Source organism: Brachypodium distachyon, chromosome 3, assembly GCF_000005505.3.
Source record: "Brachypodium distachyon strain Bd21 chromosome 3, Brachypodium_distachyon_v3.0, whole genome shotgun sequence".
NCBI lineage: Eukaryota > Viridiplantae > Streptophyta > Magnoliopsida > Poales > Poaceae > Brachypodium > Brachypodium distachyon.
Genome location: NC_016133.3, coordinates 54,129,350 through 54,149,913, shown reverse-complemented (window position 1 = coordinate 54,149,913; position 20,564 = coordinate 54,129,350). Strand labels below are relative to the sequence as shown.

The window sequence follows — 20,564 nt, the reverse complement described above, 5'->3', positions numbered from 1 at the left end:
GTCGGTTATTAATGGCGAAAAGAGGCACGGATAATGGATCGGAATGCGGTTGTTGCGACGCAGTATCTTAATGACTTTTGCATTCCTTGCACAGAAGGCAACTGCTATATGCCCAGCATATAATTCTGCTCCCTGAAATCGATTCCTGACCATAAACTACAGCCTACAGGCACACGTCTTCCACTCCATGGACGACGATGCCTGCTGAAATGACCGCCCTGCCCTGGCCTGCCATTTCCTCCCAGACCAGCCAGTCCTCTGCACCTCTGTGTTGATCCCCAATTGCCCATCACTAATGGTAACCAAACCAAGTCTTCGCATTGATTATCCAAGCAGAGCCTGATCAAACTTGTTTACTTCCAACAGTTTTTGGTGCGCATGATGGGAGACAAGAGCCGGATCGATCTCCAATTCTCCATACATGTTCCCTGCACGTCAGTGCTACTGCGACTACCTCGATCTACCACTCTCGGCGTAGGCACGTGTCTTCCTGCAGAAAATGGTAGAGAAAGATCGCACCGTTCTGCCGTGCTGCATAATTATATACTGCTGCATCTTATTATTCTACTCCGTATCTATCTACTCCTGTCTATTTGCGGGTGTGGTTCGTGGAGCACCATGGATGCACGCATGCGAAACAGCTTGTGGGGGTCCCCGTATTTTGGGGCCACGCACACACATATACAGAGGCAGGAGCAGCTGCTAGCTAGCTAGACAAGGACACGAGACACACAAAAAAGGAATGGAGAGGGAGAACTGTCGAAGTTGTGAAATAAAAATGATTACCGGTGAGCCTCGTTGTAAACTGAGCTAGCGAATTGAGCGACCGATTGCTGCGGAATTCCCGGCCGTACTCGCACGCACGCACGCACGCGACCAAAAGCACGGAAGTTTCAGATCAAAAAATTTCAAGGGAGAACGGATAAGGAGCAAGGACCAGATCGCCCAAGAGGGGCCAGGCTAGATCGAGCTAGCTTAGACTTAAAAAAAGACCATCAAAGTGTCCGTGCGTTGCTACGGAATAATCTATAAGTGCTCTTTAAGGTGAAGTATGACAATGCTTTGGGATTCGTGCAAAAATAATATCCGGAGAGCACGGAAGCGCTTGGCATATATACCGGGAGGATTACATGAGAGTTACAGATCGTTACAAATTGATGATTCGGTAGTTTAAACAACAACTACTACCGATATTTACTGAAGTTTAAACATACCTGTAAGCTGGACTCCATGTCTCACGTATCTTTTTTTTACTGTCATATCTTATCATTCTTTACAGATTTTTTCACTGCTTCAAACTATTCCATAGATTTTATGCGATCCACCCCAGGTGATGGAATATCAGTTTCGGCTTCAAATTACATGCATGACTGGTATAGATTTTAACATTTCAATTGGTTCAGTTCAGCATACCGTTCTGGCGTTTTCCCTCCCGTATTCTTCCCATTACCCAATTTCCCCATACTCGTGGCTTACTTGAAACTTCATGGCTCCTGCTGGCCGCTGGTTCCTCCTCAAGTGGCCGCCGCCGCCTCCTGCTGTGGCCCACGGCGCCGCCTCCTCCTGCATTGGTCGCTGCCGCAGACTGCTGCTCTTCCCATGGACATCGTCGCTACCGCTGACTCCTCTTCTAGTAACGTTTGGTTTTGAGACGCATTGGTATTTTTTGGCAGGCTAGCTAGCAACAGCCTGCTCGTCGTGCTAGGGACACGAGACGGGAGGAGGCGGATTGGGGCGTAACGAGAGGGGCACCAGAAGGAGGGCCGCAGGAGGGAGCGCTGCCGCAGTGGGAAGGGGTGGGATGGGATGTCGCGATGTAGAGAATTCGCCGGCGCTGTGCCGCGGGGACCGGAAAGCTCGTCCGCGCCGCCGCGTGGGAAGGGATTGATGGGCATTTCGCGTTGCAGGAAACTGAGGAAAGTCGCCGGCGCTGTGCCGCGGGGAGCTCGTCCGCACCGCCGCTAGGGGAGGGATGGGCATGTCGCGTTGCAGGAAGCCAGGGACGTCGCCGGTGCTGTGACACGGGGAGCGCGACTGGGAGAGACACTGCCGCGGGATGCCGCGGACGGTTCGGATGCGGGAGGCTTTCTATTTGCAGGGATTGACAACAGATAAGCGAAACCTTTTTTTTCTCGTGCGGGAGTGACATATCCCTCGTAATTTTGATGAAAAAACCTACCGTGACATCCGTACCATCACCACCGACTCCAATTTAATATATAATTATAGGTTATAGATAGATTAATGCAACACAGCACGACCTTTGCAGTACGAGGCGTTGCAGTAGTCGTTGGTTCGGATTTCGTGGAAGATGTCAGGCTCCACACCAATACCTAGGATCCCCGGTCCTGCCCCCGATCGATGCTGATGCACGTTCATATCTAACGCTTTGGGTCCGTGCCAGCGTAGACTAACGTTAAGGTGACACGACCTACAGCCACACCGGTCGGTGAGGTGATCCGTGTTGCCTTATCATTATCATGCTATCTAGAAGGAAGGCGCTGGTTGGCTGGCGCAGCTGGGAAGAGTTCGTTGATTTGTTAACGATCATCTCTCATGGCCATTAAGGAAAGGACGCAAAAGCACTGGGACGGTGTGTGGTGTTAATGTTATCATCTGTAGCAATTCAGGGTTGATGGTGATGGGACAGCAAAGGTTGTGCCGGTACGTGATGGCATGCATTGGCACCCCGGCCTTTGGATCCAAGATTCCAAGATGCTGAGCCAAAAAAGTAGAAGGACGTGGATTATTGTGTTAGGGGAAAAGGGAAATAGTGATCAGCGCAGGCCACAGTTTTTCTTACGGGGAGTGCAGGCCTCAGCCGTTTATGGTGGGTCTACGTGCATAAAGGCCCATGGCAAACATCGTGGGCTCGTGGCTATAGGCTTGCTCGGCCGAACTATTGCAGTAGCATACGGCCCGTTATAGCTTCGCCAGTGGAACACTTCGAGATGAGTATATAATTGTATATTCTCAAAAAAATAAATTGTATCACTTCCCCTAAAAAAGATCAATTGTATCAACACAATGATGTCACATTAACAAAGTTTTTAGAAGCAGGGCGCTGCATTACTACTGAAAGCAAATGAAACTATGTTGATACACACCAAGGCTCTTCGTAACGTTCAACAGTGTCATGTCATGGATGATCTTTGCCACTGAACGAACCTCGGAAAGAATACATCCTCCATCTCGAAAGAGAAGATAATGCATCCATACATGTAAGCGAAATCTCCTTCCAAAAAAAAAAGAGTGAAACCCCAATAGTCAAACATAATGTCTGGCAAGCACACATTGTTGATGGACACACAAACACAAATAAATACATGTAACAGCCCCTCCAGACTTTCAGAAAACAGATCTGGATCAAGAACAACGTGCAATACACAGCTCTACAACAAAGAACCAAGCAAGAAATCAACCGAAGAGGAGAGTACTCAAGCTGCACAAAAATCTGTAAATTCTAACACTAAGATACATAATGAAATGAACATCAAGGTCAGCGCCTGTTTGCGATGCTGAAGGAGCTGACTTTCATCGGGGTGGCGACCACCAGAGGAGCTTCGGGGGAGTCGCTTGTGGCAAAATTCTCGTGCATGAAGCGGCTGTCTACAATGGATTCATCCTTGAGGACAACCTTGTAACAGTAGCAGCTCTTGAGACCCTCCTGGTCACGGTAGCAGTGATGGTTGCTGTCCTTGACTTGCTGGAAGTTCCATATGAGACTGAACTTGCCGACTGTCGCAACGAGATGTTTTTCTTGCTTCCCGTTCTCTGTTACCTGGAAAAATCACAACGGAACAAGTATCAGGAGAGTTGCTCATCATTATCAATATTGAAGAATTAAGCAACATGTAAGAAGACGTTCACAAGGAAATAAAAAAATAAAAAATGAAAATAACAAGGGCTGGGGGATATAACTTCTGAAGGTTCGATGGACATGCGAAACAAATTTCTGAATTCAATTGTTGAAAGGAAATACGTTTATATACCTCAAATGTTATTTCCAAATTCCAACCATTATATACCCAATTAAAAGTTGAAAAAACATGCATGGACAAAGTCTTAAATGGCATTCAAATCTTGTGGCAAGATCACAAGTCAGTTTCATCAAAGGCTACCCAATTGCCAGTTGAAAAAAACATGCATGTACAAAATCTTAAATGGCGTTCCAATCTTTTGGCAAGATCACAAGTTAGTTTCATCAAAGGCAGGGAGGAGACTTCAGAACTCAATTCTACTCACTAGGCCATCGCAGGAAGTTAAATATTTCCAAGGTGAAGACAGTCATCAAGTATTTTCCTTGTTAGTTTTTGCAATGTTGAAGGCTAAACCAAACTTATGTAAACATTAAATCTAATGAACAGAAATGAATAACTATGCAGCATAACCATTTTACTGGCTATGTAATCTAGCACCACAGTTATGCAGTTTAAATTGATATGGTTCACAAAATTATCAGTTATCCCAAAAGTTTCACATGACCACGCCGGGATAGACATGCTACCTAGTAAATGTTCAGTTACCAAAAATAGATGGCATGTTTTTTTTTCCTCCTGTAAAGATGTATTTAATCATTACAAGTTCTCAACTGTATAATTGAGAGAATAATGCAGTCAGATTACATTTAAGTGTGAACAGTCAGTTATAAACTATCATTATTGATTACAAGTTCACTGTATTATTTTTTCTATAACAGAACTAGATAATTCTAGATGATTGATAATATTGCACACTGGAAACAAAATTTTGTTAGACTTAACTAGATTACCAGATGGCAATACGACCACTAAATATTATGAATAAGACCTTGACACTTACCCACGAAAACTGGCCGCCATGGAATTTGTTGTCAGTCCCAGCCAAGATTGAATCCAGTGGACTGAGCTTCAGCAACCTAGGTGCTGCGATCTTACTTCCCATGCGCCCACCGAACCCAGTCTTTTCTTTCCCATCTTTGTCCTTAAAGATGGTGCAAATCAAGATCAAGTATGTGTCAGTGGTGCCCAAAATCCACTTCCCATCGTAAGTAACATCGACATGAGTAATTGGTGACCCAAGCCCTGGGAACACTGTCTTCGCCATACGCATCGAACTCTTGGAATAGAGCCTAATCTTGCCATCAACAGAACCAACAACAATTGAACCATCCCCAGTACTTGCAAAGCACTGGAAATTGGTGCCCCGTGAGAACTGATGGCCCTGTGACCAGTGGAGCACCGGTGACTCTGAGGAGCTACCAATCGTCTGCACCCTGCCTCTTGCGTCACGCATATCCCATCTGCACAGACGGTTGTCATCCAGCCCCAAGAAGGTTGAGCCGGAGGGCTCGAGCTGCGCGCTCTTACTGTCATTGGCAATGTCTCGCATTGTGATGTCAGTTCCATCCTTCTCAAACCGCCACTCGGTGACAACCTTCCCGGTCTCGATGTCAACATGGTGGATGCCATTGGAACGAGGTGCGCCGGCATCACCAGGGCTCATCAGCAGCATGTTGGTCTCGCCGCGCATCAGCAGGGCCTTCTTCGGCGTCGAATAGCTAGTGCTGCTACTGCCGCCGCGGCCGCCCGAGATCTTCACCGAGACGCCCTTCCCGTGCACGCCGTGGCGGAAGTTCTTGACCACCTGTATCCCGGCGCCGCCGACCAGGAAGCTGTTGTCGAGCGCGCCAAGCGCGAGGCTCTGGATGCTGCTGCCGTCGCCGGCCTCCTCCTCGAACTCCTCGAGCAGGTCCCTTGCCGAGGCTGTGGCAGGAGGGCTGAAGTCGTCCTCCGCGTCGGCCCAGACGGCGTCATCAGCCAACCCGGGGCGCGCCCAGGCGGCGAAGTCGGCGCCGAACACCTCCCTCCGGCCCTCGTCCGTGGCCTCGACCCCGTACGTGTTCTCGAAGAGGCACCGGTCGTACTCCTCACGGAACCGGCGGAAGGCGGCGTCGGTGGGCAGCCGCAGCGCCCACACGGACCCGGACGCGGCGAAGTCCGCCCGGCGCTGCGAGGGGAGCGCCTTGAGCTGGAGCTCCGGCCCAACGGGCGCGGTGACCCGTCGCCCCGGGCCCACCTCCAGGACCCACCTAGGTTCAGAGGAGGAGGAATCGCTGCTGTCCTGGGAGGCCTTGTCGACGAAGGCGTAGGTGGCGCGGCGCTCGGCGGGGATCCAGCGGGCGTCGGCGGAGGCGCCGCCGACGTGGAGGTAGAGCTTGGCGGCGTTGGGGTGCTGGTACTTGAGATCGAGCGACTTGAGCCTGGCATCGAGGAGCTCGATCGACGCGGGGGTGGTGGTCCGGAGGGGGTCCTCCCGCTGCCTCCCGGATGCGGGTGATTCCTCCGCGTCGTACTCCTCGTCGTCCTCCTCCTCCTCGCCAGAAGACGAGGTGAGGTCGAGGTCCTCGCGGCTATTGGCGCCGCCCATGGCTGCTCCGGGTTCACTGGAGGGGGGGAATTCGGTCCGTGGGGAAGCGAGCTGATCAAGGAGAGTTGGAGATGACGCGCGGCAAAGGGGAGGGGAATGCGCGAGAGGAAAGTGATCAGCTGGGAGCCGCGGGAGAAAACGGGGGATTATAGGTACTCTACGATCGTGTGGAGTTCGATGTGGGGGAGAGGCGGTGCGTGCGCCTGACGCGACGCGCTCCACGCGGCCGGGGATGGTCTGACTGTTATCGTCGGTTGCTTCGCCGACGAGAGAAGGAGCGAGTGATCCGTCGAAAGAAAAAAACCCAGCAACGCTGTCACAAATTTTATTCTGCTCCAGTTTAATCGAATCGGGCATCGTTTGTGCCGACCACCAAGATTGTACGGCACTTGTTGTACCGGTCATTTTACAACTCCACATAATATAGGCGATGACGACCATCAACGATCGGCTTTCATAATATTGGCGGTGTCTTCGCCATCTAGAACTACAAGACATTTTCTACATCCATGTATTATCCATCGTTTAATAATGATCTCTCTTTTTTTCTTTTCGAAAGTTCAATAGAGACTTGTAATCACTCTCAATACATAAAAAATGGACGACACATTTTATGGATCGAAGAGAGTACAAAGTTTGATCAGAAACATCTTTACGGAGTAGTGAAAGATCGGTATGGTCGACTAGAGGGGGCTGTGTGAATAGGAGGCTAATAAATTTTAACTTTTCTTTTTCAATTCTTGAAAGATACAAACACTTAATCTTAGGGTTATCTAAATTCTCTAAAATGAATGCAACCCTAGAATGAAATGCAATAGCCAAAGCAACAATACATATAATAAGAATGTAAAGGGGAAATGATACCACACGTGGAGACGAAGATTTCACTGGAGTTCCACCTATTGGGATCGGTGTACGTCTCCGTTTGGAGAAGTGCTCTACCACAAAGGTAGAGATGTCATGAAGGCTCACTCTATTCTCCAACTCACCACACCACAAAGGTGGAATGAGCTCTCACAACACCACAAAGGTGAGGTGAGTTCCACTAATGGCTTCCTTGAGGACGAACGCCAAACCCTTACAAACTTGACTGGGGCAAACTCCACAATTCAATAGGAGGCTTTCAATCCAAGCCTCAAACTCCTCACACCAAGGGAGAGCTCGAGGTGACCGCTTTCGTCTAGAGTTCCCAACAACCCAAGAGAAACGAAATACACAAAGAAAACAAGGGGAATCAACTTTTTGACTTGGTGAAACCCTAGGGCAAGATCTTCTCCTCCAATCCTCAAAGAATCAAGAGTTGTGAGTGGCTAGGGAGGGAGATCTTGAAGATTTAAGCTTGACGTGTTCTTGAATGGTGTTGGGGTGTTCTTGGCTGTGGAAACGGCCAGTTAGCTCGTTGGGGACGAAGGGGTACTTATATGGGATCCTAAAAATCAAGCTGTAATGCACTGCGCTGGGATAGGCCGGAACTTCCGTCTGACCGGAAGTTCCGATTATTCACAGGAAGTTCCGCATATTCCTCCGGAACTAACAGAGAGCACCCGAAGGTTCGGGCGGAAGTTCACCCGGAACTTCCGCCGCCTGGAATCCAAAACAGCCTGAAACACAACTTGAAACATATTTTCGACAAACACCTTTTTGGTAGGCTTTTTAGTGGGTGCAATATGGTGTAGATGTGCACGTGAAATTGATTCACCCGTTACCTTTCCTTGTGGATCCCCTCTTAATAGTACGGATGACCTACGACTCAAATCAACTGAAAAAGCCGCTAAACACCGCTACGCTTCTTTCCTTTTTAGGGGTCCACAACTCATCTTGTGTCGAGTTCTTTATAAAACCTGAAATACTTAGCACAAGATAAGATAACCACACATGTTGTCATCATCACCAAAACTACTTAGGGAGAAATGCCCTCTCAAGTAGTGCCCATCAGTCCCCTAAAACCGAATTTTGATTCTAAAGGCCCACTCGGGCAAATAAAATTAGAAAAAAGACATTTACGGAAAAATTACACCCAACATTTGTTGGCTGGCATCGTTCTTTTTTTTTACCAGCCCATATGTGTAAGAGATGAGGTAGTAGCAACACAACGTTCAACACACCAAACAACAAACATACGCCATAAATCTCCCACCTCAATCTAATCCTGAATCCTCCATTCCTCACCTCTTCGTCTGACCATCTGTAGAACCCATTCCATCGTGCTCCCTTATGACACACTTCTGTTGTAAGCACGACCACGCGCTACCCAAAGCCGACCCCCTATCGTTCGGCTGTGGAGAACTGTCATCAATTCCCTCTAAATTAGGTGGGACCATCGCTCCAGTCTCCTCCTAATTAATGCGAGCCTATGACAGCGCCCCCCACAACACGAGCCTATGGTAGGTGGCCCCTCCAAGATTTCCTTTGATAGAAGGGAAAAAAAAGGAAAGGAACGCCCTCATCTCCATCCTTTTTAAACGAGGGTCACGGTAGAAACTCCAGGTATTAGGGTTGGTGGGGCGAGCAGCAGGCGGCTGACCCAGGCGAGCAGCAGGCGGATGACCCAACTACGAGTTGGGTTCTTGTAAGTGCAAATCCCTATCCTTTTATGTATGCATTGTATGATCTCAATCCGTTTTGGATTTGCAAGTATACCGTCTTGGGGTGTTGGATCTTGATTCAGTGAACTAATCACGGATCGGAATTGTTGATTCGGTTGCCGTGTTGTTTTCTCCCGATTCCTAGATCGGATTCGCTCAACTCTAGGCAAAGTTCCCGCTGCACGATTTGATCGATTCAGTAGATCTCTCCCTCGGTCAGTATTAGGAGTAGCTATGCTCGTCATCTAGTTTTCTTCTACCATCTTTTTATTATTCCCCGTTGGGTTCTCCGCCTTCTATAATTGTTGGATTTTTTTTTCATTGTTGATTTATGGTGATAAAATGTCGGATTCCTAGATCGTCAGGTTTTGGTCCAAATATTTGGTTCTATATGTGATTTCACTTTCTCAGATGCAATGGTTTAGAAAGTATAGTCGGCAAATATGGACTTGCCAAAATTGTTGAAAGTTTTGATGTCCAGGTCTATTATTGTAGAACTATGACAGGGACAGGTTGTGTTCCTGTACAAGCAACTCTAATAGAACTATGAAATGGACAGGTTGGGTTCCTGTACAAGCAACTTCAATATATTGATTCACCAAAAACTGTATATGAGAGGGATAGAGAAGGTTATGTGCATGATTAGATCTTCCAGGTCTAGGTGAACATGGGTTGAAAGGTCCAGAATAGGTGCAAGTGATGGTTATATTCAGTACCACCTAGAACATGATGGTGTGCATTGCCTTACGTATCAGTTTCGAAAAATATAATGATAGGAAGACTGCAGATAGATGGGAATGCTGTGCCTATCCATCTTTCATATAGTTTTTGGGAATTTACAGAGATATGATGGTTATATTTGCACAAAATGACTAAAATTTTAGACAATAATTGAAAAGTGGTTTTGAATATGTTTTTTTTAGTTGGTTAGTACCTCAACTTTTGGAGTTGGCCATCAACTGTGTGCAATTTTAGTGGAGACGGGTTGCTGGTTTTGATTATACATATATTTACATCAGCACATAGATAGTATCATAGTAGAACGGTACAAAGTTGTGGGTTCAATCTATCTGGAAATCTTTTTTTTCCAACGAGCTAGCTGTTGGTTCGGTCGACCAGATTCCAGGGCAATACTCGACTACACCTCAGCTCAGCTTGGTCCAGGCTACCCAGTCGGCCCGATTAACTATTAGGCTTAATTTTTTCTCTGTGAGCAGCTGCTCTATAGGATGAATGCCCACGAACGAATTGGCAGATTTTACCTCGGGGCACAATCAGATGGTTGCGAATGTTGGGTGCGTGAGAGGGTTGAAGAAGGCTTAGTTTTACTGTCCTAAATGGTACGGTAATTGGAGGTCAATGTCTAGGATACGACCCATATGCTTGTTGAGGGGTAGATACTCAGGTTCACTAGCAATGAGTGGTACAGATGTTTTTCGTGGTGTTCCAGGGAAATGAACGATACTTCCCCTAATTCTGTTAATCGATCTATGCTCTTCTTCGATGCTACATGATTTCAAAAAAAAGTTGTCTTGCTTGTACTTTATTTTCGGAGTTTCAACTTAGCTAGCATATGTTCACTGCTACATGCTGGATGTTTTCCATCATTGTTCGAGTTGCACGAAAACAATGGGTCTTCTTGCTTATATTTTCTCCCTCCAAGTTTTTGTTCTTTATTGTAATGTCTGTCAGCTCAACAAGAGTGAGCACGCCCTTCCCGTTCGTCTTCTTGTTCCATTACAACTTGGGTCTTCTATTTCGATGGAATTTCTTGAGCTCTCCAAGTATTATGGTTATAGGTCCATATTCGTGGTCTTGGGCCGTTTCACTGGCTTGTTTCATTCCTCTATCTCAACCTCACCCTTTTAGTTGTATACCCTATCTCTTACCCCCCCCCCCCGCCCCCTCACCACCACCTTTTGTGGCTCATCCATTAGCTTTTTGACCATCTTCCAGTCATAGCGAAACGGCTCTATCTTTTTTCATGAGTACCATTGCAAGTAAAATTGCACGTGTCAAGCTATGAAAAAATTAAAGTGTATTGAATTATAGCTATGAAAAGTATTTCGAGGAGGACCTAATCAAAGGCTACTATAGCCTAGCGATATGGAATCGGTTGGCTAAGGTGAACCGGCATGAAATGAAAGAGAGGAAGGCGAAAGCTATTGGCAAATAGAGGGAGGATGCTGTCCATGTTTTTTAGCCTCACTAGACAACTTTCTTACTTTTCACTTCTTAAGCTTGACAAACTAGTTCCTATCTGGCCTGATAGTGTGACGAGCTTACATGCTCTACTTCTATCCTCAGGATTGACATACCTGAGTACCTGGCACCGAGGATCGATGTAGTTTACTTAAAAAAGATATGTTGTTGATGCTAACTCGCATATAAATAGATGTTCCCCATTGCTTGTTGCTCTTACGGGAATGATGTTGTATGCCTTGGTGAAACTCAGAGTAAAGAGGAATAGGCATGACTTTAAAGAAAGAAAGACCGGGTGGGAAAACGGGGTTCGAACCCGCGTCCTCTGGCATGACATATATATCAACATTCCAACCATCAAGCCATCTACTGGTTACCTTTGCAACTATACCAAAGTAGTTGTGCAGCATGATGTCCTTGCTTCATGTACATTTTCAACAAGTTCTATTGCCTTGGCATATTTAGCATATAAGATAGATAACTCTAAGTTATCTTTGTCTCGACTCATCAATTCATTGGCTATCACGGATAAAAGGAATCCATGACTATCATCAGTCACACATTGTTTTCTTGTAATGTCTCTAGAATTGTTGCTCAATACCCTTCTTGAATAGAGGCATATATGCCTTAGTAACTTGCCACTTGGTATTCTTCCTTCTCCTATCTTTTTTATCCTTTAGATCCAATCATAGTATTGTACAGCCTTGACATATACATGTTGATTTCTTCTAAAAACAACTCCAAATGCGCCCAAATTCGATTTTCCTAAAACTGCACGTGAGATTCCCTTCTCAAATCTCATCATCTATGTTTCATTCTCCTATATTTTATATTTTATTTGTATCTTGCAACTTTTTTTTTGAACAAATATATTTTAAAACTTTATTCAAATCAATATATATATATATAATGGCCATAATTTAAATCATTTTTTGTTTTCTTCTAACTATTCATTGAAGTATATATATCGAAAAAACATTAGACTTTTTGAAAACTGCATTAAAATATCGTATAAGCATAACATTCTGTCTTGTGCAATTCTCTCGTCTGCGCTATCCAATCCTCTTTTCTCTCTCCCAAACCATCTTCCCTATTTCTCTCTGCTTTTTTTTGGGACCGATCTGCTTTTTTATTCTATCTAGACTATTTGTATTAACAAGCATGAGCTTTGCCAATTATATTAGGAGTACTAATAAAAAAGAAGTCCATGAGAAACATCTTCTCGATTCCTCTATAATTTTTAAATTTTGTAATCAAAATTTGAGCTAACTCTTTGAACTAGCGAGTTAGTGGTCTGGAAGCGGGAGTCAAGCGCGAGTCTGCTTGCATGCCATGCCAGTGCAACCTCTCCCTCCCGATCCAACGCCAACCTCAGCCGTCGTCTCCGCCTACAAGCCCACCCACTGCCTTCGCCCCCCCCCGCCGGTCACGCGCGCTGCCTGCCCCTGCCAACGCTGCGGCCACGCGCGCCGCCTGCCTCAACTGGGAGGTCGTGCTGTTCATCGGCGGCGAGGCCCGTGAGCCACCACGGTTGCTAACTCCAGCAACCTCCCCCGACCTTCGGATTGAGCCCCATCCTCCCCCGAGGGCGCCCCCCTTCGGACCGAGCAACAGGTCTTGGCGGCGGCGGGAGGCAAGCTGCAGAGGTGGGAGACGGGGAAGGGAAGAGGTACGTTGGCGGGAGGGAATGCTCCGATGAGTTCGTTGATGGGTTGGGAATGCCGACCTTGCGTGCAGGGAAGGGAAAGCCCGAAGGTGATTTGGGGCGCGGCTGAAAATGGGGGTTGCGATGGGGAACCTGGAGCCCGTTTCTCGGACATATTCCTCAAATAAGTTATTGGGAACCGTTTTGGCCATCTCTAGGAGTTGCTCTAATGCAAAATCGTTTCTGTTAATAGACAAATGTGGCAGGGCAGTTGATTGAACTGAATCATACGCTCTTAAAATGCAGGTTGATTCTGATAGCATGAGTACTGTCGCCGGTGCACAGAGCGCCTCAAGGGGGCAATCACAAGATGGATCTGCTGATAAAGTTGTTGTGAACTTGGATGGAAGCTCATCAGTGGCGGGGAACCGTCGTGGGGTGTCAACCTCCACTGGTTCACGCGCATCACCTATTGATGTCGAAGCTCTCCACGATGAACTGCAGATAATATTGCCTTCACAAGTGCCTCCCCTGGTACATGCCTGTTCTTATCTTGAAGTGAAAGAGCTAGTGCTTCACTTTTAAAGAATTAATGTTATGCATTGGGCCCATGACGATGTTTAAGTAGCACCATCTGTACATACACCATTTACTTGGGTTTATTGTACCACTTCATGTGCTTAAATTCTTCCTTTTAAGAGTTCGGTATGGATGCATCTTTTCTGGCATTTATATTGAACTATCTTGCATTTTGCAGAGGTGGAATCGGAGAAGTAGAATGCAACTTAACACATACATTGATCTGGAGGTAGATGCTGACTGGGAAGGTTAGTACATAACTTAACACATACATTGCATCTCATAGCAGTTTGGCCATTAACACTACAGAAACTGGGTGATAGATTCTTAATATGAACTGTCTTGATAGGTTCTTCTAAAACTGTCCAATGCATGAACAACATGGACACTTTTGGGTTATTGCTTCTAGTGATGCTCTGAGTATAGCATAAGAACATCAGTTTTTTCAGTTATTTGACTTTTTTTATTCTTCTAATTTTCTACAGTAGTTTGTTATCACACACTGCACATGTATAAACACTGAATCTAGAAAGCTTAAGCCGAAGACGTAAAAATGTTAATCGATATGGTATCTGATTCTCATTCATTTTAGGCCCTTTTATTCAATTAGGCGTGTTTTGTGCTGATAATGCAGCTGTGCCTTCTCATAATGCAGGGAACAAACGCCAAAGGCCTACAGAAAGGGGAGAGGGGTCCAGCCTGCAGGTATTTAATTTTCTATGGCAGTAATTTTCTCAGATAGAAGGCACATTTTCTATTACCGCTTAGTTTTTATCTACTTTCTCCTCAAAGCTGGTATCTTGGTATATGCTTGTCTTTGTCCGAAGTTATGAATTTTGTTGCCCTTTTAGCAGATTATTAAGAGATACTAGCTAAATGTCCGTGCTCCGCTACGAAATTAAGAATTTGTGTTATGCATAGTTGATTAAATATGTGTCGCTCATATTTTTAAAATTTCTGATAAATAAGAATTATGTCAAAATAATATTTTTGAAAAATACAATTACTCTTGAAAGTCAGGAAAACCAATCAAGCATAGTCAAAAGATCATGATACGTATAAAATGAGTGACAATTAGATGATTCCATAGCCTTTAAGAGGTAGTTTTGTTGGAGTGAACTCGCGATCACCAATTTAGATCTTTATAAGTGTAAAGAAAAGTTATCCGTTTGAAGCACAAAACGTTTTTCTTGTTGTGTTGAAGTCATAGAGAACACGAGGACACTCGTAGTTGCAATTTTTTTATGGTGCCAAATAGATCTGTTCATATTGTTCATATTTAAGAGAATCTGTTCAGATTGTTCTTGATAGCTGCTAGCAGTTTAAGGTTCTTTGTTGGCAGTTTGGCACTCACGAGTTGTACCGATATGCTATATGTTGGAACAAGTTGGAGGAAACCCTCTAGTTTTCTCTACAGATTTGGTCCTTGTATCCAATTTGTATTAGCCTTACTGCATTGTGCTTTTTGCGGAACTCTTAACTATACCTATACGTTTCCATCATGACAGTCAAACAATGTGGTGGAAACTAAGGAAGAGCCTGTTAAGGTGGCTCCAAAGGAACCAACTTATACTTGTCCGGTGTGCTGGGGCGAGTTGGTGGAGCCATCATCAACTATCTGTGGCCATATCTTCTGCACCGATTGCATCAAGCAATCCCTCGAGTTTCAGAAGAAATGCCCTACATGCCGCAAGATACTGAGAAAGAACAATTTTCATCGTATTTACCTTCCAAACTCTCATGTTGAAGGTGAGTCCTTCTGCTTATCCATGAGCTTCTCTTTTTCCTGGGCAGCCCAGTGAACATCGGTTCTGTGTAATACAGGTCCATCGGAAGCGTGCCGAAGGGAATTGTAGTAACATCTTCCTGTGAAATTTGTTCTCAGCTCGGGCGCTTCAGCGCGTCAATTCTTTAGATGTATCATTGCTGAAAAACTTGTAGCAAATGCCGAGATAGAAAGTTTGATTGAATTTGAGTGGTGCATGTATTAGATGGTTAATCCATGTAACTGTGGTTAGCTTGAATCTGGGTAATAATGGTGGAATTGGAATGTACTGGACTATTGCTTTTCAGTGCCTTGCCTGGTATATCTCATGGTTTTAGTCAGCTATAACAGATGGCTGGACCGGGAGCTGCGATTCCTGACAGGTATATGCTGTTGCTGCTGGAGACACATAAGCCATATCTTCAACTACATTTTCGGCCTGTTGGTTTGGACTTCTGCTTCAACTTTTGGTGTTTCTAGCAGTCTCAAAATCACTTCTCCCGTTTACACATGAAGCTGAGAAGCACCTCCAGCACCTCCAAAGATGCTTCTCAGCTAGAAGCACCAAAAGCACGTCCGAAAGTGCTTCTCAGATTCACGTGTAAACATAAAAAATGCTTTTGAGATTGCTAAAAACACCAAAAACTGAAAGAAGTCCAAACAAACAGGGCATAAGCGGTAGATGAATTGGTATCCAGAATGGATGACCTCGAACAACAAAAGAGGCATCAGACCGATAACCCTCTTTGGTGCAAAACTGAAAATCTCCGACCACAGCCGTGCCATGTGGGATCGCGAACATTCTGTGGCCATAATTGTATTTTACAGAAACCCCGACCTACTGATTTGATCTTCCTAGTGGCTAGTATCTCCGAGTCGTCCGGCCTCCGGCTTCCCTTCTTTCAGGCTGAAGTTGAGTCTTAGGAAGACGCCGCGTCGGCCCTGCGCGTCTTTCATCTTGGCGGCGAATCAACCTCTAACGCTTGATCCCTTGTGTTAGGCCTGTTCCTACCCGGCAGGTTGATGTGTTAACGTTCAGTCCGAGCTCTCAGTCCTAGGCAGCGGCCAGTGAACACATCCAGAAATTCATAAGACAATTCTCATCCAGACTGTTCGTCTGGGATCCAACGTCTGTGGTTGGAGATATTTAGATTTGTACCAAATCATGGTTTTCACTTGATACTCCACATACGAGCAGAAAATATAAATGCCGTGTAGCCTGTTACAATCACATCAACCAAACTCTTTCATATTGGATCATCATCCTGAAAACAACTTAGGTTCTACCAAGTAGATGCTATCCTCCCAAGTCCATCGGGTCATTCGCCATATCTTGGTTTTGATTTTATCCAAGATTATGCGGCATACATATACTCCAGTCAAAAATGCAAAATATGGTTGAAATATCAGACTGAAATTGGTGCCAGATCCGCCTTTACACCTTTGATGGCAACTTGTTCATCACAGGGATGATCTTGTCCTCCGGGAGGCCCCTTTGAGGATCGATCTTATAGGTGTCATAGAAGTCCAAGATTACCATTGAAATACTCTTAACCTGAGTAGAGTGTTCAATGGATTAATGAGAGGGACCAACTCGCCAATCGACGGTGAAAATATCAACAATAACACTTACAATGTTCATGTCAACACGGAGTTCTTCAAACCATGAAGTTGTGTCCTTATCTTTAAGAACACTTGCAATGTATATGCAGGCCAATGCAATCATATAAGGAGGATATATGAGAATAAGATCCATCTTGTAAGTATCATTGACAAGGCCCCTGCAAATAACAGTATCTAACCAGCTTAGACACAAGTGTAGTTGATGACTGAGCGCACAATCATCACAAATAGGTATTACAATTATATGGAGTATTTGTTTTCCACATGATCCAGATAAAACCCTTTTATCTTCTATCCTCTGCTACATAAAATGAGAAGGAACACATGACGGAGCTATATATGCCCCTAAGATCCTACTGTCCTACCAAGGATGTTAAATTCTGAAAAGGGCACTAATAGAGCAGTCCGGTTGCTCCGAGACTAACATCACTCATGTAGTGAAATGTTTCAAAAGGTGAAAGATGATTTTAACTACTAAATGCAACTAAAAGCATATCAAGCAACTTTTCTTGCATATAAAGCACAAAACAACTACCACAAACCAAATGAAAGGACACCATGGGACCAAAATTACAAAGGCCAACAAGTTCCATTGCAAGATAACAGCATCCAATCCTCAATTTGACACTGCATTGTATTCAAGAAACAGTGTTTACCAGGCAAATTGTGTCAGATCTGTAATGCCAGCATCCTGCAATAACCTGTAAAGGAGAACACCTCTCAATACCATTGCACTCTGTCAAAAGGGAGCCAGCTTCAAAGCTAAGAGTACAGAATGATCTGGGGTGTTAACTATACAAATTCCAGTGGAAAATACCATTCATACTGAGATGGTAGGGAGACAGAGAGTCATACTGTAAGAGAGGACGGTAGGGATGGTAAACAACCAAATAATAGTCAAGTGCTTCCAGGAGCTTCATTTCCATTTCAAGGATATCTTTGATCTCAAATCGGTACTTGTCATCAGAACCTGCAATTTGGGGGAGCACAAATAAATAATGAGTACAGGCTATGCAACTCTTCCAGGTAAACATATGCCTACTATACGACCATGAAACTTACCACACATTTTTTTGATGTAAAATACAAGAAGCCTTGCTTGCACTGTGCTCTCTTCCACCTTTGATGCCAAATACAAACAAGCAGGTGCTACCAAACGAGGATCATACTCAGTCATGCTCTTTCTGTAAACAGATTCATAATTAGGACAAAATTCTGACAGCTTAAGTTACATTAGAAAAAAGGATTAAATGTTGAAGGAAAGAAGCAATAAAACATAACCTTCATTTCCAAATTTTGCCCAGAGAAAGCATAGAAACATGACTTTTCGTGCTTGAAGATTAGAACTTTGTGAGCTGAAATTTATGGATGTTTTACTGAAGCACCATCGTAGTAATTGTAATTGAAGGAAGTTGATAAGAACCTCACATCTACAATCACACGAGTTCTGGTTGAAGCCAGGTGAATTTATAGTGTTTTGAGTTAAGTTGATCATATTACATGTGCAACCACAAGATATGGTTATTACTTGCCTGTAAGTTGATCATATTACACCACAAGGATATGTAGTACAATGAATGCTAAGACACAACCTCCCCAATGCATCATTAAAATAATAAAGGGAACTCTAATTGGGGAACCGTGCCCAGCTTTGTCTTATGGTACAGCGCCACCTACTTAGGCCTCTCCCAGTGGTCTCTTATTAGGTGTTTTGTCTCTTAGTGTACAATAAATGCTAAGAGACCACCTCCCCAATGCATTATCTCTTAGTGTTGTATCTAAAATAGTTATTACTTAGTTTTGTGAGAGAGATTTGATGTCTTCGTGTTGGTTTGCGTGAAGAGACGGTTTTCTCATTAACTACGTGCCACATAGACAAAATGCTGATGATGACAACTAAGAACGGCAGGCATCTCCCAATGCTCCTACGTGGCATCGCCTCTTAGTTGTCCACGTCAGCATTTTGTCTATGTGGCACATAGTTAATGATGAGATTGTCTCTTATGCTAGCAACTGTTTCTTCACGCAAACCGACACAAATACTTTAGATACAACACTAAGAGATGATGCATTGAGAAGATGGTCTTTTAGCGTTTATTGTGCGCGAAGAGACACCACTTAAAAGACTGCATTGGGAGAGGCCTTAGTAGAATTCACATGGATCAATTGATAACAAAAGAAATCCTGCATGCTGCATATGCATAATCATTTCCAGCCTGCACTCTCTAGGAGAGACACAATTGATGATGTCATTCAGCATTAAATGCTAAATCCAAAAAATTGAAATTACTATAATCTGGTTATTACCACGGGAAAAAAAAATGTAGTCGAAACATATAACCATGCGATCTAGTTTTCTCATGTTATCCAATTTCTTAATAAAATTTGATGGTTGGAACTTGGGATAGGAGCACCATGGATTTCTATCAGGTGTCCATAGTTTAATAGGAGCATTGGTGTGTGTACCCAATGTCCAATAGAGTAACAACTATATTCTTCAATTGTAGTAGAAAAAACTATGTTTGCTTCCACGCAAAAAGACTCGGCCAAATATTGCATGTATTTGATAGGTCTGTTATACCCCTTATTGAACTTGCCAATACATTCAACGTATTGACCCCCTAGTGCTGCAACCTTTAATGTTACAGGTGTTCCCGACGACGAGTGAGGTACCGTTGTGTTTTGGGTTGCGAGCGTACATTCCAACATGCTATCACCGTGGTGTTGTTGTGGCTCATCTATCTTTACCTTTCCGCTGTTTTAAAACTCTATTTTATTTATGCTGACCCATGAGGTTATGCAAAGTTGTAAAGTACTCTTAAATTCTGGATCATTGCGATGTAATATACTTTGACCTTTGGATCTTGATATTACATTTTGAAACTGTGTGTGCTAGTGAGTCGATCCAGGGACTAGCACTGTAAGCACATAGATCGACCCTTTATGGGCCCGATCGCTTCAAAAGGTATCAGAGCATTGTGTTGCCCGTAGGAACGTGACCCTAGCATAGATTAGATTAAGACCAGAACCTAGGATTTGTGCATTTCATATTTCCTTGTTACATGCATACCATATCTGTTGTTTTATTCTTTTATACACACATATAAGGCCACCATATAATACCTGCATACTACATTTCCTCTTTTCTTATAAACTTGCAAGTTATTTTCTTCACGTTACACCTCCATATCATATTTGCATTATTATACCACTTTTCATTTTACACTTTACACCTTCATTCCACCATATTGCCAATTATATTATTCTTGCATACACCCACTTGATCATTTCACTGACATTTTTCTTTCCACCAAACTGTAGATGAACCCCCCACCTCACCTCGGCAATGTCTCACCTTTCACCCATGTTCACTGCTCCTCGGTCGATGATGAGGAACTTCTCAGCGCACCCTTGGCAGTCCTTTGTGCGTCACTCCACCTAGCGCCGCCTTCCTTCAGGGGCCGCGTCGAGCAAGTGGGACCCCAAGGAGGGTAACCATGTTGGAGATTGAGACGGTGATTCGAGGCCGCGAGGTGCACCCCGCGACGGCCGACATCGCCTATTCCAGGCGGTACCCCGGTTTCATGACTCTGTGAGGCCTATCACCACGAGCTTCCACAGGATTCTCCCTACTGTCTTTTGGGAGACGACACGCCGAAGGAGCATAGGTGCGATTCGATGCGCTGGGAGAAGAACCCCCGATATCAATTGTCCAGTTCAAAGCCATGGAAAGCAACACCGCGGAGTGGAGAACTGC

At 44.6% G+C, this 20,564-nt stretch overlaps 3 protein-coding genes across 6 annotated transcripts in view; 1 reads left to right on the top strand and 2 right to left on the bottom strand.

Moving 5' to 3' along the window:
- Nucleotides 1-3,236: 3,236 nt before the first annotated feature.
- Nucleotides 3,237-6,709, bottom strand: LOC100821504 (protein CYPRO4). Its single transcript, XM_003570228.4, has 2 exons — nucleotides 4,822-6,709; nucleotides 3,237-3,781 (listed from the first exon to the last, which is right to left on the bottom strand). The coding sequence occupies exons 1-2, from the start codon at nucleotides 6,406-6,408 to the stop codon at nucleotides 3,500-3,502; spliced, it is 1,869 nt and encodes a 622-aa protein (XP_003570276.1). The 5' UTR covers nucleotides 6,409-6,709; the 3' UTR covers nucleotides 3,237-3,499.
- A 5,733-nt stretch (nucleotides 6,710-12,442) lies between these two features.
- Nucleotides 12,443-15,506, top strand: LOC100823183 (E3 ubiquitin-protein ligase RNF4). Of its 3 annotated transcripts, none has more exons than XM_014900368.2 (6): nucleotides 12,443-12,864; nucleotides 13,147-13,374; nucleotides 13,598-13,667; nucleotides 14,075-14,124; nucleotides 14,928-15,168; nucleotides 15,244-15,506. In XM_014900368.2, exons 1-6 carry the CDS (start codon nucleotides 12,523-12,525, stop codon nucleotides 15,273-15,275), a joined length of 963 nt encoding a protein of 320 aa, XP_014755854.1. In that variant the 5' UTR covers nucleotides 12,443-12,522; the 3' UTR covers nucleotides 15,276-15,506. The 3 variants fall into 3 exon arrangements, with proteins under 3 accessions (XP_014755854.1, XP_024316246.1, XP_024316247.1); XM_024460478.1 differs by lacking the exon at nucleotides 12,443-12,864 and adding an exon at nucleotides 12,888-12,950; XM_024460479.1 differs by lacking the exon at nucleotides 12,443-12,864 and adding an exon at nucleotides 12,899-13,029.
- A 767-nt stretch (nucleotides 15,507-16,273) lies between these two features.
- The window catches only part of LOC100821206 (cyclin-C1-1), an 8,775-nt gene continuing 4,484 nt past the window's right edge, over nucleotides 16,274-20,564 (bottom strand). For both annotated transcript variants that reach the window (XM_024462230.1, XM_003570227.4), the window contains exons 5-9: nucleotides 17,870-17,991; nucleotides 17,663-17,777; nucleotides 17,464-17,508; nucleotides 16,818-16,965; nucleotides 16,274-16,739 (exon numbers count right to left, since the gene is read on the bottom strand). In XM_024462230.1, coding sequence (XP_024317998.1) covers nucleotides 16,620-16,739; nucleotides 16,818-16,965; nucleotides 17,464-17,508; nucleotides 17,663-17,777; nucleotides 17,870-17,991 — 550 coding nt within the window. In that variant the 3' untranslated portion in view covers nucleotides 16,274-16,619. The remainder of the gene's footprint in view (nucleotides 16,740-16,817; nucleotides 16,966-17,463; nucleotides 17,509-17,662; nucleotides 17,778-17,869; nucleotides 17,992-20,564) is intronic.

Excerpts from the sequence above, each read along its gene's own strand:
- LOC100821504 (XM_003570228.4), bottom strand. The coding sequence starts at position 6,408 with ATGGGCGGCGCCAATAGCCGCGAGGACCTCGACCTCACCTCGTCTTCT. Across the intron at positions 3,782-4,821 it reads ATGGCGGCCAGTTTTCGTGG|GTAACAGAGAACGGGAAGCA; the intron begins GTAAGTGTCAAG and ends TGATTTTTCCAG.
- LOC100823183 (XM_014900368.2), top strand. The coding sequence starts at position 12,523 with ATGCCATGCCAGTGCAACCTCTCCCTCCCGATCCAACGCCAACCTCAG. Across the intron at positions 13,375-13,597 it reads CTTCACAAGTGCCTCCCCTG|AGGTGGAATCGGAGAAGTAG; the intron begins GTACATGCCTGT and ends TGCATTTTGCAG. Across the intron at positions 15,169-15,243 it reads TCCAAACTCTCATGTTGAAG|GTCCATCGGAAGCGTGCCGA; the intron begins GTGAGTCCTTCT and ends TGTGTAATACAG.